This window comes from Epinephelus fuscoguttatus, linkage group LG19, assembly GCF_011397635.1.
Source record: "Epinephelus fuscoguttatus linkage group LG19, E.fuscoguttatus.final_Chr_v1".
Lineage (NCBI taxonomy): Eukaryota > Metazoa > Chordata > Actinopteri > Perciformes > Serranidae > Epinephelus > Epinephelus fuscoguttatus.
The window spans coordinates 27,283,074-27,296,250 of NC_064770.1; the positions used below are offsets into that span (position 1 = coordinate 27,283,074).

The 13,177-nt window shown below is 41.4% G+C and overlaps 1 protein-coding gene across 1 annotated transcript; it reads right to left on the bottom strand.

The window, feature by feature from the left end:
• Positions 1-377: 377 nt before the first annotated feature.
• On the bottom strand, positions 378-13,089 carry LOC125878938 (myeloid-associated differentiation marker homolog). The gene is made up of 3 exons (XM_049560466.1): positions 12,840-13,089; positions 3,831-4,219; positions 378-1,618 (listed from the first exon to the last, which is right to left on the bottom strand). The coding sequence occupies exons 2-3, from the start codon at positions 4,095-4,097 to the stop codon at positions 1,028-1,030; spliced, it is 858 nt and encodes a 285-aa protein (XP_049416423.1). The 5' UTR covers positions 4,098-4,219; positions 12,840-13,089; the 3' UTR covers positions 378-1,027.
• Between the last annotated feature and the right edge of the window lie 88 nt (positions 13,090-13,177).

A 13,177-nucleotide genomic window follows, 5' to 3' on the forward strand; every position in this document is an offset into this window, starting at 1 on the left:
CGCCCCGAATGTACAGTTACATACATCATGACTGGTAAAGGTAAATCTTGTGGGGTGGGCAGCACTAGCAGTTGAACATGCGAACTTGAACGGTTCAATACATAGCCTCAACTCAAAGGAACCACTACTATGGAAGGAACTGGTCCGCCCATCACTAATAGCTACTGTGTTTTCCAGGGTATGCACACTGTGACGCACCTTTGCAAACATCCTTACAGCAGATGAGGAGTGGTCCCACTGTACCTGTTTAACCATTAAACAGATTATTTAACCTTTAAGCTCATTACTCATTTATGAGTCACTCATTCGGTCATGATTGTAGTTTGTTACTGAGGTGCTGAAACAACCAAATAACAGTGACAGCCACTGAGCTTGCACAATAACCCCACACTTTAATTACATTTATATTCATATTTCACATGCTAAGATTAACAAGAACATGTCTGAAATGAGTCTGAAACAAAGACTGACACAATCACATTGATGCTGCACAAAAATAAGAGAATCAGATGAAAATCATGGAGGAAGAAAAAGGAAAACAGAATAGGGATTTTGTCTATCTGATGGTAAAATTAGACACAGGCATAGGTGTATATGAAGAACATGTGCATTAGTCCCCGTCAATACAAACATAAGAGTAGCAGGGGACTTTTATTTTGACAGAATTTAACACAATTACACCACAAATTGAATCATAAAAATTCACCAGACTGCAGGAAATTAAGTGTGTGATGCTCAACATTTTCTTACAGAGGACCCCAAACCCTCTGTTTTGATATGTCCACCCTCAATGTTGGATGTGGACACAGCCACATATGTTTCATGTCCTCAGAGACAGCATCACCATAACAGCTAAAAGACACAGTCATTTAAATCCACCACAAACCAGAGTGCATTGAAGTCATCATGAAAACAACAGTGAAATAAAATGTCAAACAAAAGTTGTACAATAGATACTTTACATTTAATTCTCCTGCTTATGTACAATCTTTGCTTCGCCAGCTGAGATATGACGCATTTTTAGAACTTATGTTCTGCTGATGAAGAACACCAGCCTGAAAGAATAAACAGAATCTGCAATGTAAGCACCCAGATTAAAAGCCGTCATGAAAGAGATGACCACTAAATTATCCCAGGCACATCTTCTGTTTCCTGAGCAGTAGTTCGGCCTAGGATTGTTCTTAAAGCTGTACAATGGCCAGATGACCAAAGCTGTGATGTACATCAACACGGCCAACACGTTGCAGACTGTTAGGACTTTGTCAAACGGTGCAGGGAAGAGAGACAGAAGGCGGCAGATGGTGAAAATGATGATAAGGAGGGCAAAAATGAAGCAAATGGAGTAGACGGCGACGCACCACTGGAGCCCCGCATGCTTAGTGTACTGGCTGTCTTCCAAGCAGATGAAGATGATGCAAGCCACGAAGGCCTCCAGAACCTTGAGGAGACCTGGGATTGTGGACAGAAATCCACTGATCTCACCAGGTTTAGCCCGGGTCAGTCCGACCTCGACAGCGTACAGGATGAAGGTCAGACAGGAAGTAACGCTGGCACCAATTTGTTTGCCGCAGCTGGGACAAGTGAAGTAGACGGGATAGATGATGGATGCTGCCAGCACCTGTATAAGAGAAAGAGCAGAAGTAAAGTGACATTATTCCGTTTTTATGATACACTTTAGATCATGGGTCTTCAAGAAGGGGTTCACAACCCCTAGAGGGCCCCTGGAGTTACTGCAGGGTCCCGCCAAATTATTGATTGATAATTTCTTCAAGGTTTTTTTTTTTTTCATTTTCATCATTATTAAAATATATTTGAAAAAACACATTAACTTGAGTCCAAAATATTGTTAGCAAAGATAAACCATCCTTTTTATTAAAAAACAACCCATTTAATTTACAGTACACAACAATGATGATAGGCTAATTGTTACCAATGAATTCTGCAATCATGTGAGCTAGCTAACCTACGCTAAATCAACGTGCCTTCCAAATGCATATGATGTGTAAATATATGAATCTGTCAATAATTAGCTTGGCATTGTATGCACCATAAAAAGGCATGTTTTTACATGGCACTTTAGGCTGCCCTGCACGTTATTGTGTGCCCGCTCTAACATGCAACTCAATTTTGTTATGTAGCAGGGGGTCCCTGCTCCGTTAAGGGGTCCTTAGCCTGAAAAACATTGACGACCCCCCCTCAAGATGTTTAATTTTACTTTTTTCTTGCACAGTACTCACAAATGACCCAAGTTTGGACAATGAATACAATTGACCCTTTGCTAAGTCCCACCCTCTGACACAGACTGGCCAATCGTAACTTAGCATTGGGCCGGCTCAGACCAGGGTCCGACAACAACACAGCTGTGCTCCATTGACTCTAATGCAATAGTTTCAGGTTTCCTTCACGTTCAGGCTGGTTGTGTGGATTTGGAGCTAAATGTTGTGCCTGGGGCATGTTGTGTATTAATGATGCTCGTTACCTGGAGAGGTTGGAAAAAGATATACGTTTCTTCCCTGTTCCAAAACCAAAATCAAACCCTGAGAAGTGTAGGGTTAGCTAGCTAGCTACTGAAGATATAGCCTACTGAATGTATACACATGCTGCTTTTGCTTTTTAATGATTATAACAGTGAAACAAAGGCCGACCCTGCTGTACAGGAACCAGTGAAGGGAAGCAGGGAAACTTTGCTGATATTCAACCAGCTGTGTGTCATCACAGTGTGCGCAGAAGAATGTTGTTTGACTTCCCTGGTTCAATATCAGCAAAGTTTCCCTTTATATTCATTGTCTTGTGTGGCGATCAGCAGTGATGTGGTGGTTCACTTTTACACTGTGATCTGTAGCCTATAGTTCGGCTTTAGCTTCTAACTATCTTTGTCTTTTTAACCTGTTGTTGCTGCTGAGTCAGTTTGACATCCTGGATATATCCTTCAAACACAGACTGTAGACCCCTCTGTCTGCTTCTCTCTGGAATCACTCTTTCAATTTTCCAAAAAGATGATAACATTTCTTCAGGGAGTGCATTTAGTTTCAGTGTGGGCTCCATGCTTACTGTGACAGCTTGTTGGACCATCACAAAGGGGCGGGGCTTAGCGAAAGATCAGTTGAGAACCATATATGTTAATCTTTTAGTGCCAGTAAACACTGGCCTATGTCAAATGTGATTTAACACTTATTGTGGCTCTCTATATATACACAGAAGTCCCACATGCCCAGTTAAAACACCAATATGTAGCTGATTAAGCTTTTCATCCCATCCCATCATAATCCCAGTGATAGTAATGTCAGTAGCTCGTCACTAATGAACAATTTAACAATTTTGTCCTGCAAATATCTGTAGCAGTGGTGCCTCCAACAGAAGGCCAACGCCCCCTTTTTTTTGGCTGAAATTAATGTGTTTAAGAGGCTGTGGCCTGTTTATTTTTTAAGCAAGGCATCCATTGGTGTCATCCATGTTGACTTAGGTTGTTGGTAAGGGGGGGTAAATAGTGCTCCAAAGTTTGGCTCCATTTTAACAAGGGAACAACTGGCATGACCATTTTCAAAGGGGTCCCTTAGACTCTCACCTCAAAGATATCTAAATGAAAATGGGCTCTATGGGGACCCATGAGTCTCCCCTAGAACTGACAGGGCTTTTTCTGGGTAAATGTTTTGTCCCTTACAATCAATGTACTCCTTCAAGTGATTTATCTTTTAAAGAAAAGGGCAACCAGGCTATTTGAAGAAGAGTAAATCACCTAACGTGTAGAGATACGTAACATTAATACAGGGTTGTCGCCACTGATCTGTATTCAAAGACAAATATCAAGGGAGTAAAAAAATGGTACACACCATTAGAGTAGCCAGCATGGCAAAAGCGGTGGTGAAGTCATCCCAGGAGATGGGCAGCTTAGCACTGAGGCTGGTGAATTCCAGGATGATAATGAGGAGGGTGACACAGAAGCAAAAGCACCACGTGAACATGCACCACGTCCAGAAAGATGCCGTGCTGTGGCCCACTGATGCCACCAGGCTGAAGGAGATACAGGTGAAGATCACCTCCATTATCCGCACGATGCCCACGGGCACCGTCAGTGTCCTGAAGTCCAGCGTAACCATGGTGATTGGAAACCCTTTGGTCTGTTAACTGTGGCTTTGGATAGGTATCTTTCACCAGCTTGTTTTTACGTTGTTAGCTCTTTGGTTTTCGTCAGTCCTCGCCCCTCATCCTGTTAATGTAACTGTCAGACAGAGAAAGTATGAGGTGATTGTGAACCTTTGGCCGCTCCCTTGTTGCCGCCCTCCCAGACCTTCTTCCTCAAAAGACCAGTGATCAAATATTTAATGCGCAGGTGCATGGGTTATGGGAGTGTTTGTGTAGGAGGGCACTGTTCACTACCATTTGCTTATCAGTTGTGTGCATGGTCAATAAAATAATTCAGATATTTTACAGCTACAACAGGAACTGCACCTTATGACACAGTTTGACACTTCACCCTATTTCTCATCCATCATGTTTGCTAACTCAACGGCTCACCCACCCATCAATAGATCAAATCTGTAAATGTGTCACAGGACGCCTAAGAGGAATTGGGCCTTGGTGTTACAGTGTAAGAATGTGAGATGTGCAGTTTAGGAGGGACAGAAGGAGGAGCTTTCTTTATGTTAGGATATAATATTTGCTTTTTCTGGAAATGAAATGCAGGTGTGAGATACTGCAAAGGACACAAGATCCAAGATGTAGGAGACAAATCTACACACACACACAAGCACATTTAATAATTTATACTGAAAGTCATTCTCTTGTCCAACTTTGAAAGAGCTATTTAAGTTCTAAGCGTGAAATGAACCTGTTAGAGTGAGTCAGGTTCTTTTCTCAGACAGAGTAATTGTCTTGTGTCAGCGTATACAGTGGAGATATGTAAATTAAACAAAGCTGATTTACCTGCTGACAAAAATAGTGAAAGGCTTAAGTGGTCTCAGAAAACCTGGAGGAAAGAGAGTGTGAACTGACTCTTAAACAGCTTGTAATTTCTGATACATTTTTGTGTGTGTGTATGCCATTAGGGACTGCAGTATGGCTGTGGGCATAACTCCTTAAAAACAACTGATAAATGCAAAAGACCTTAATTCACTAGAGTGCAGAACACCAGAGAAAAATGACTTTAATCTTGTCTTGGTGCCCAGCTAAATGAATTCTAAGCATAATATTTAAAATGTGGCAATTCTTTCTTATTATTAAGTTATTTATCCACATAAAAGACTTGAGTTCAAACCTGACCTTTGACCTTTTTTGGAAGTTGAGATACTCTACCTTTGCATTGTCTGCAAAATAATAATGGGTCATGCCAAAAGGAATCAATTTACGTTTAACCTCTCACTTTGTTGTTAATTATAATAACGGGGTTCCCACAGTCATGAAACTCCATGATAAATTAGAAAATCGGTTTTCCAAGCCTTGAAATGGTCTGGCATTAACTGTTAAAAAAATGCACCTAAGGTGGAGGCACAGTGATGCAGTGATTAGCATCACTGCCTTGCAGCAAGACATTTGCTGATTCGAATCCAAGTGAGGGAGCCCTTCTGTGCAGAGTTTTCATGTTCTCTCCATGTCAGCCTGGGTTTCTCGGGGTGCTCCAACTTCCTCCCACAGTCCAAAGACATGCAGGTTAATTGGTGACTCTGAATTGTCTGTAGGTGTGAATGTGAGTGTGAATAGTTGTCTGTCTCTATGGCCCCGTTTATATGACGACGATTCCAACTGAAAACGGTAAACTTTAGTTGCATTTTGGCTGATCGTTTACACGACAGCGGAGTTTTGGGTGCCTGAAAACGCAACGTTTTGAAAACAGGTTCCAGAGTGCAACTTTTTGTCTCCGTTGTCATGTAAACTTGCAATATGCAGTTCCTCTGAAAATGGAGACTTCGCACATGCGCATTACAGTTCCAGTCACTAGGCAAGCCGACCGTCACAACAACAATGCCGAGCTCTGTTTGTGCTGCTCACCCTGTTGATTTGAAGTGAAGTGTAGATCTGTTACTGTAGCAACTCCACCTCATCGTCCATGCAGACAAAGTTATCTATGCACGCTTTCGCCATTGTGTCTTCTTTGTTTTGGTTTGTAATCACCGCGTTGTAGAGGAAGGCACTTCAGCGCAGGCACATGGCGTCATGGCATGGTGTTGCTTTGCAAATTTACACTGCCACCCATTGGCCTGGTGTGCATACTATGGCGTTTCTAGTACATTTTGCGGCTCCGTATGAACGGGGATCGTTTCAATAACGTCGTCTTACAAACGCAGAAGTTTTTTAAAACGCAAAGGACAGAATTTTACGTTTTTAGAGAAACCGTTGTCGTCTAAACAGGGCCTATGTGTCAGCCCTGTGACAGTCTGATGACCTGTCCAGGGTTTAGCCTGCCTCTTGCCCAACCCTAACAGGATAAGCAGTTACGGAAAATGAATGGACAAAAAGAATAGCTAACATTACACGAAATACGTTCCTAGTATTACTCATTTAAAATCCAGTGCCATACTGCGTGACTGTTGAAATGATGCTAGTATCATGTGATACACATAGACCAGACCGGCATAGCGTCATTGCATTATTGTCAAGGCCACAACCCCTTGCGGGTCACTGATCAGCTTCGATAGTAGAAGACTGATGGGGCATGACAGTGATCAACCTTAATTTATATCACAAATACTAAAAATTATAATTCAAACACACTTCAAACTGCACTTAGCCTACATCTACAGGATCCTTAGTTTTCTATACCCCCAAAAGGGGCGCGGCCTTGACATTTTGCAAAGTACCCATATGTGCTGGTCAGTTCTATTGGCATATGTAGCTAGTTGGCAGCGGGAATGTCTAACAAGTGAGTAAAGTTAGCAACCGCTAGCAGTTTTCTTATCCACAAATGCCCGGAAATGAATGGCTGTCTTGCTATATAGGTCTACCCATTTTAAGCTACTTAAATAAAGTCATGGAAAAATGATTAAATATTATGGAAAAATTTTAAAAATTCATTGCTAAAAAGTGTGGAAAGCCTGCAGTAAGCCATATACTGTATTTTAATAATTATCACCGAGATATACTATATATTATGGTCCACTTGATATAATACAAATAATATTTAGCTTTTTTTTTTTTAAGCCACTTTCTTTGGTTGTCTTTTGATGGTACATTACTCACCACACCATTAGGACCAAATTGGGTTAACTGATATTTGTACTGATTTAAAACAAAAAAACCTTACAATATTATTCCTCCTAACCCTCAAAGTAACAAGTTACATCACCAAAAACAATGACCTCATACGTAGGTAAACAAAGTCAGAGCACTTTAAAGGTCTAGTGTGTAGGATTTAGTGACATCAAGTGGTGAGGCTGCAGACTGCAACTAACTAAAGCTTCTCTCTTGTGCGCAGTGTCCAGGAGAAATACAGTGGCCAATGCAAAAACATGAAAACATGAATGGCCCTGTCTAGAGCCAGTGTTCTTTTTGTCTGTTCTGGGCTCCTGTAGAACAACATGGCGGACTCCGTGGGAGAGGACCTGCTTGGTATGTAGATATAAACCTTTCTAAGGTAGCAAAACTACAATGATTCTTATTTTCAGGTGACTATACACTAATGAAAATATAGTTATGAATATTATATTCTATTTTCTGCCAACACATCCCCTTAAATCCTGCACACTGGACCTTTAAGTGAAGTTATGGGATTTTGCCTTGGTTTCTCCTGGAATTTTCGTCATGAGGTCAAACACAGCCCACTATTTTCAGCAAGAAACTAAACATTAAACATGCAATATTTGTCCACATGATAGAGCAGGTCTGTATTGTTCCAAAAATGACACAAAGAAATTGTTTTGCTTAACTTTCATGCCAACACTCAAAATGGGGTGTGGACATCATTTTTACATGATGATTAACTTAACTTGGACTGATGTTTTTGAGATCAGGGCAGTGTGCAATGGTTAACTAACGAGGAAGCCCTCCCCATCTTCCTCATCCTACAAACACTGAGCACAAAATCATAAGCTAAATTACTTCTCCAGTGCCACAATCACAACCACAAAAGAGTTTTCTGTTGGGTGTTCCTCCTTTGTCAGTATAATACTCACTGTTTCTGTATGTTATCTTGCACAGTATAAACCATGTGGTCGCCTCTATGACTAAATGACTGTGAACAAACACAGCTTATTCAGCTAGGCTATAGTTGTCAATGTTTGTAAAATCAGAAGAATAGCACACACTATATTTAAGATAAACTCTTATCATACTGATAGTAGAGGCTTTCTAGTCATGGCACTGCAACACAGAGGGAAAGATAAGTTACTTTCATTGTCATTATGAAGAAATTGCTGCATTCCTCTACACATACAGTAAAGTAACACTAAACAGCATGTGAGGACATGGAAGGGAGACCTGAACTCGACCCAGAATCCAAACCCACCCCCACCCCCAAGACATCTCAGTGTTACTATAAAAGCAGAACTGGGGCTAGTTGAGGACAGAGTCATCAAATATCTAGCCATGACTAAGGAGGAGAGGCTGGAAAGTTAAAAGGTATGAGGAGTACTTTGGGTTTGGCAGCCTCTAGTAGTCTGGCACTATTCTCCCTGCTCTTTTGCTCCCCCCTGTGGATCACAGAGCACATTCTCAGCAGCGCAGAGGTAGCAGAGGTTGATGTTACAGCCTCGGGTTGTTACTGTACTTTAGCTCATATTCTTGCTGTTGTGCCATTGTGTTTCCTTCAAGTGCACCAGAACTATCCATGCATAAGACAGCTGACCCCAGCAGCCACAATTAGAGAATCAAAAGTCAACCTCATTTGAAGGAGCAGTGTGTAGGATTTAGTGGGATCTTGCAGGGAGGACTGCAGATTGCAACCAGCTGAAGTTTCTCCCATGTGCCAGGCGCAAACTCCTGGTTTGAATTTCTTCAGTGCCCATTGTTTAAGAGGTTTTTACTGGGAGCCGAATTATCCACAGATGTCTCCTCCTCCTCTCCAAAACAGAGGGCCGTTTTGCCAGCAAACTGCGAGTAGACACACAGAGCCGGATTGGCGAGTTGATCCGAGGTGCCCAATTTTCAGCCTCGTAGGGTAGTCATATTGGCGGAACCCTTTTGGTTTAAACATAACGAGGCGGCCTTCTGCAATGGGAGGGGCTAGCTGTTGATGAGGTGGTGGATAAATAGGAAACAGCTGATAGCAGCATATCAAGCAGCTAGTAGCAAGAGGGAAACGCAAACCTGACAGACACTGTAAAGATGAGCAACTGGGGAGACAAGGACTTGCGGTGAAGGACGGGCCAACTTACGAGAGAATTGCCAAAGGACTGACCAGCCGCGGCTTCCCTCCACGTTACTGTTTACATCACACGCTGAGCTACACGTTTTGTTACTTGCTCACGCCCCCCATTGTCCCGAAGAAGGTGCATTCTGTATAAACAAAAGCAGGTAGACGGCAATTTGCCGCACTCCCTGATTTTGTTTTTATACTGCCAATGCAGAAAGAAGACTGATTGGGCTTTCCTGCAAATTTGCACACTTCCTGTTTAAAAAGGGCTTCTGTGATTCAAACCAGTAAAAACACTGAATAAAGCAGGTTCACATTACAAATCAGTGTTCCTCCGATGCCGTTGCTAGCCTAACCTCCTACTGTGTGCTCACCTGGTTAAGTTCCAGATGTTCAGGAGGTTTTTACTGGTAGCTGCTCTCCCAAACAACCAAACCCGTTGGTTTAAAATGATAAAAACACTAAAAAGAGTAGTTTCACATTAAAAAAAATCTGTTTTTTTCCAACACTATTTGGCTCGTCGGGGACTGCTGCTAACTAAAGTGGCTCACATGAAAACACCAATGGCGCTGTCTTGAGCCAGTGTTTGTTTTGTCCGTTACAGGCTACTGTAGAGACATGGCAATGCAACATGCTGGATTCGAGGGCAAGAACCTGCTTCCTGTGTAGATATAAACGGCTCATCAAAACACGACAAATGTTATTTTCAGGTGATTACACACTAAATAAAATGTACTCATCATATTATATTCAGTTTAAGCCAATATATCCTCCTAAATCCGACACACTGGACCTCTAAACTGCGGCTGTTGCAAACCTTTTACCTTAATAGATTCTACAGATTTTTCAATAGAAAAAAACGCTGACACTGGGGATGATATTATTGTACATTAACATTAACACCAGCCAGTTTCTTTGTAGAACTGAGGCCAACATTAAGTGATTTATACTTTAAAAAGAAAAGACTTCCTATCTGACAAAACCACTCCCGTTTTTGTCACCTCGGTTTGAACCTGGATTATGATCAATGGTGCTGCTATTCAGCCCTCCTCCCCACCTCTGTACCTCCTTTGTTCTGTCTTCACAGTCGCTTATCTTCTATTCCCTCAGAACACCATCTATTTAACCAGCACTTGTATAGAAGGTATGCTGTGAAGACAAAAAGTGGAATGAAATATTGAAGACACGAAGAGATAAATGAAAAGGTAGAGGGAGGCGGAGCAGCTCTCAGGGTGTGTGGAGGACAGAGGAGGTGATGATGATGTTGTAGATTATTTATCTGGTTCCATAAGAAAGTTCACTGCAAAGACACAGGAAAGTGAGCTAAGAAATCTGTTCTTGGGTGTGTCTGTCCTTGAAGAAATTTCCTTGTTGGTGAAAGGGTAATGTGGTGACAGCGATTGTAACGTGTAACCACCACAGAAGTGATTTCAAGTATTTTGCCAGGCGTCACAACTGTGCAAAATGCAGTCACGAAACTTTTGCAGATGAGTTGTTGGATTGAAATAAGGGTCAAGTTTGAAGATGGGTGTGGTCTGAGCAAGGGGGCTGGAAGTAGCGTGATAGAACGTAGGGAAGGGGCCATAGCCCCAAGGACCCCTTTGGGTCCCTGTACCCCTAGCTGAGAACCTGAAAGTTATTTCCTGTCTGTGTAGAGCTGCATGTATTAATCCTCTTTTATTCTTGTTTTAAAAGTTTTTTTCTCCCTCAATCTGGAATGAAGAGGCTTGGTTTTAAAGGGATAGTTCAGATTTTTTGGAATGGGGTTGTACAAGGTACTTGTCCATAGATAGTGTATTATACACAGTAGATGTCACCCCCAGTTTGGAGAGGCAGGCTGGAGTCCAACACAGAAGCTCAGCAATATCATTTTAAGTGTACGCTATATTTAAAGTATTTTCACTGCTTTACCTTTCTGTCAGACAGCCAGTTCTGATGGGAAATCAGTTAAAGGCGTCAGTTCCCCATCTATGCTCTTGTCAAAGCCACCAGACTCCACTGACAAAACCAGAAGTTTTAGCTCGCTGAACACAAAAGCTGCTGGTCCACTGCTGCTTTGATCAGGTAGTGAGTTTGTGTTATTGTGTGACTTTGGTGAATCTGAGCTAAGTCTTTTAAATGCCAGAGTCTCACAATAATCCAAACAAAATACCTGAACGAGGCAGCAGTAGACCAGCAGCTCCGGTGTTCAGCAATGTTACATCACTGTTTTTCTCAATGGAGTCTGGCATTGAAGAGAGCAATATGACTGCTTAATTTTTCCTTTCAAATACCTGTCTGACATTAAAGTGAAGCACCAAAAATACTCTTAATATAGCACACACCTGAAGTGATATTTTTTTTTTTTAAGATGGGACTTTTTTTTAGGGGGCTAAAATACATTTTGCTGCTGACTCCTCCACGGCAGTACATTGCTTAGCTTCTGTGATGGACTCCAGCCTGCTTCTCCAAACTGGGGGCATGCTGACTGATATCTACTGTACATAATATACTGTCTATGAATAAGTACCCCATACAACCTCACTTAAAAAAAAAACAAAAACAAAAAAACCCCCAAAAAACTTAACTGTCCCTTAAAGGTCAAAACTTGGTTTGGTCTCTTCTTTTCCCTGTTTCATTGCATCTAATTATAAAACAGTTGTGTGTCTGGACCACTGCATGACTTTGAAATAGCGATGCAACAGGGGCAGACAGTTATGGGCTGTTGTATTAAAACCATAAATTAAATTAATATTCTATACTTACACAAAAGAAACATGAAGATGTAGTTGGAAGGGAAAGTAGAAAGAACATCTGCCTCAAATACTTCAGTAATCACATTCCTCTTTGGTTTTCTTAAACTTTAGGTTCATAACAAGTAAATGGATTTGTAGAAAATCAAGCTCTGAGACACTGACAAACTAAACTCTTGCTCTTAACTACAATATTTTTTGCAAAAAGCATAATGGAGATCTAAAAATACGAGGGGTTTGGATTCAAAATGCAAGAAAAACAATAGTTATGAAAAAAACAACAACTTTACATTCTACGCTCCTCCTAATGTTCCTGACTGGTCAGTAATCAAATCCAGGAATTCAGCGGGAGTCTCTTTTGGTTAGGAATTATATAAGGTTATGTGCCTTTACAATTTCACTCACCTGGGGGCGCTATCACACAGAGAAACTTTGAAGTAACACAGACTGTAGCCATTAACAGGTTTCTCATAGTTTCACCCAAAGTCATACCTTATATTCTTTAATCATTTCCCACCAGCTGCAACTTAAACTTCTAACATACACTCTTGTTATAGAGGATACATAGTTATTGCACAGGAACAGAGGTGCTCCAGACTTCAACACAACCCAGATAGTTATAAATCTCCTGGTAGATATAAGACACATCTCTTCATTTTAGCAAAAATAATATGATAACAGGAATCTCTTCAAACACCTCAGATTCTCTTTTTGAGTTCCTCCAAGACAACCTTTCTTCCCTTCTCTCTTTATTTTCTTTCCTCCTCTCTGCTTCACATTTTGTTGTTGTTAAAACAAAAACATCCAAGTCATAAAAGAAGTACCTGTACTGAGATTAAAATGAACATGCATATGCATAACTCAGTTCCTTCAGCTAAAGTCCAGCCTGCACATCTGAATTCCTGGTCAGAATTCTTGGAAGCTCTCTGTGTTCTGGTATTCTTCCTGCCGAAGTGTCCTGAGGTGACACCGCATTCTGCTCTCCCTGTTCACAAAGGAGGGAAAACTTTTGCCAAACATTACTGCTGACCTCCAGTGGCCACATACGGAAACACACAGTTATTTTCCCTTCATTTCCTTCCTTCCCATGTCTGCCTGTAAGTTTCAGGGTGGCTGTAACGCAGTGCATTCCAGATGTGATATGTGAAGTCCTTGTGATAGT

Excerpts from the sequence above, each read along its gene's own strand:
- LOC125878938 (XM_049560466.1), bottom strand. The coding sequence starts at position 4,097 with ATGGTTACGCTGGACTTCAGGACACTGACGGTGCCCGTGGGCATCGTG. Across the intron at positions 1,619-3,830 it reads CCATGCTGGCTACTCTAATG|GTGCTGGCAGCATCCATCAT; the intron begins GTGTGTACCATT and ends TCTCTTATACAG.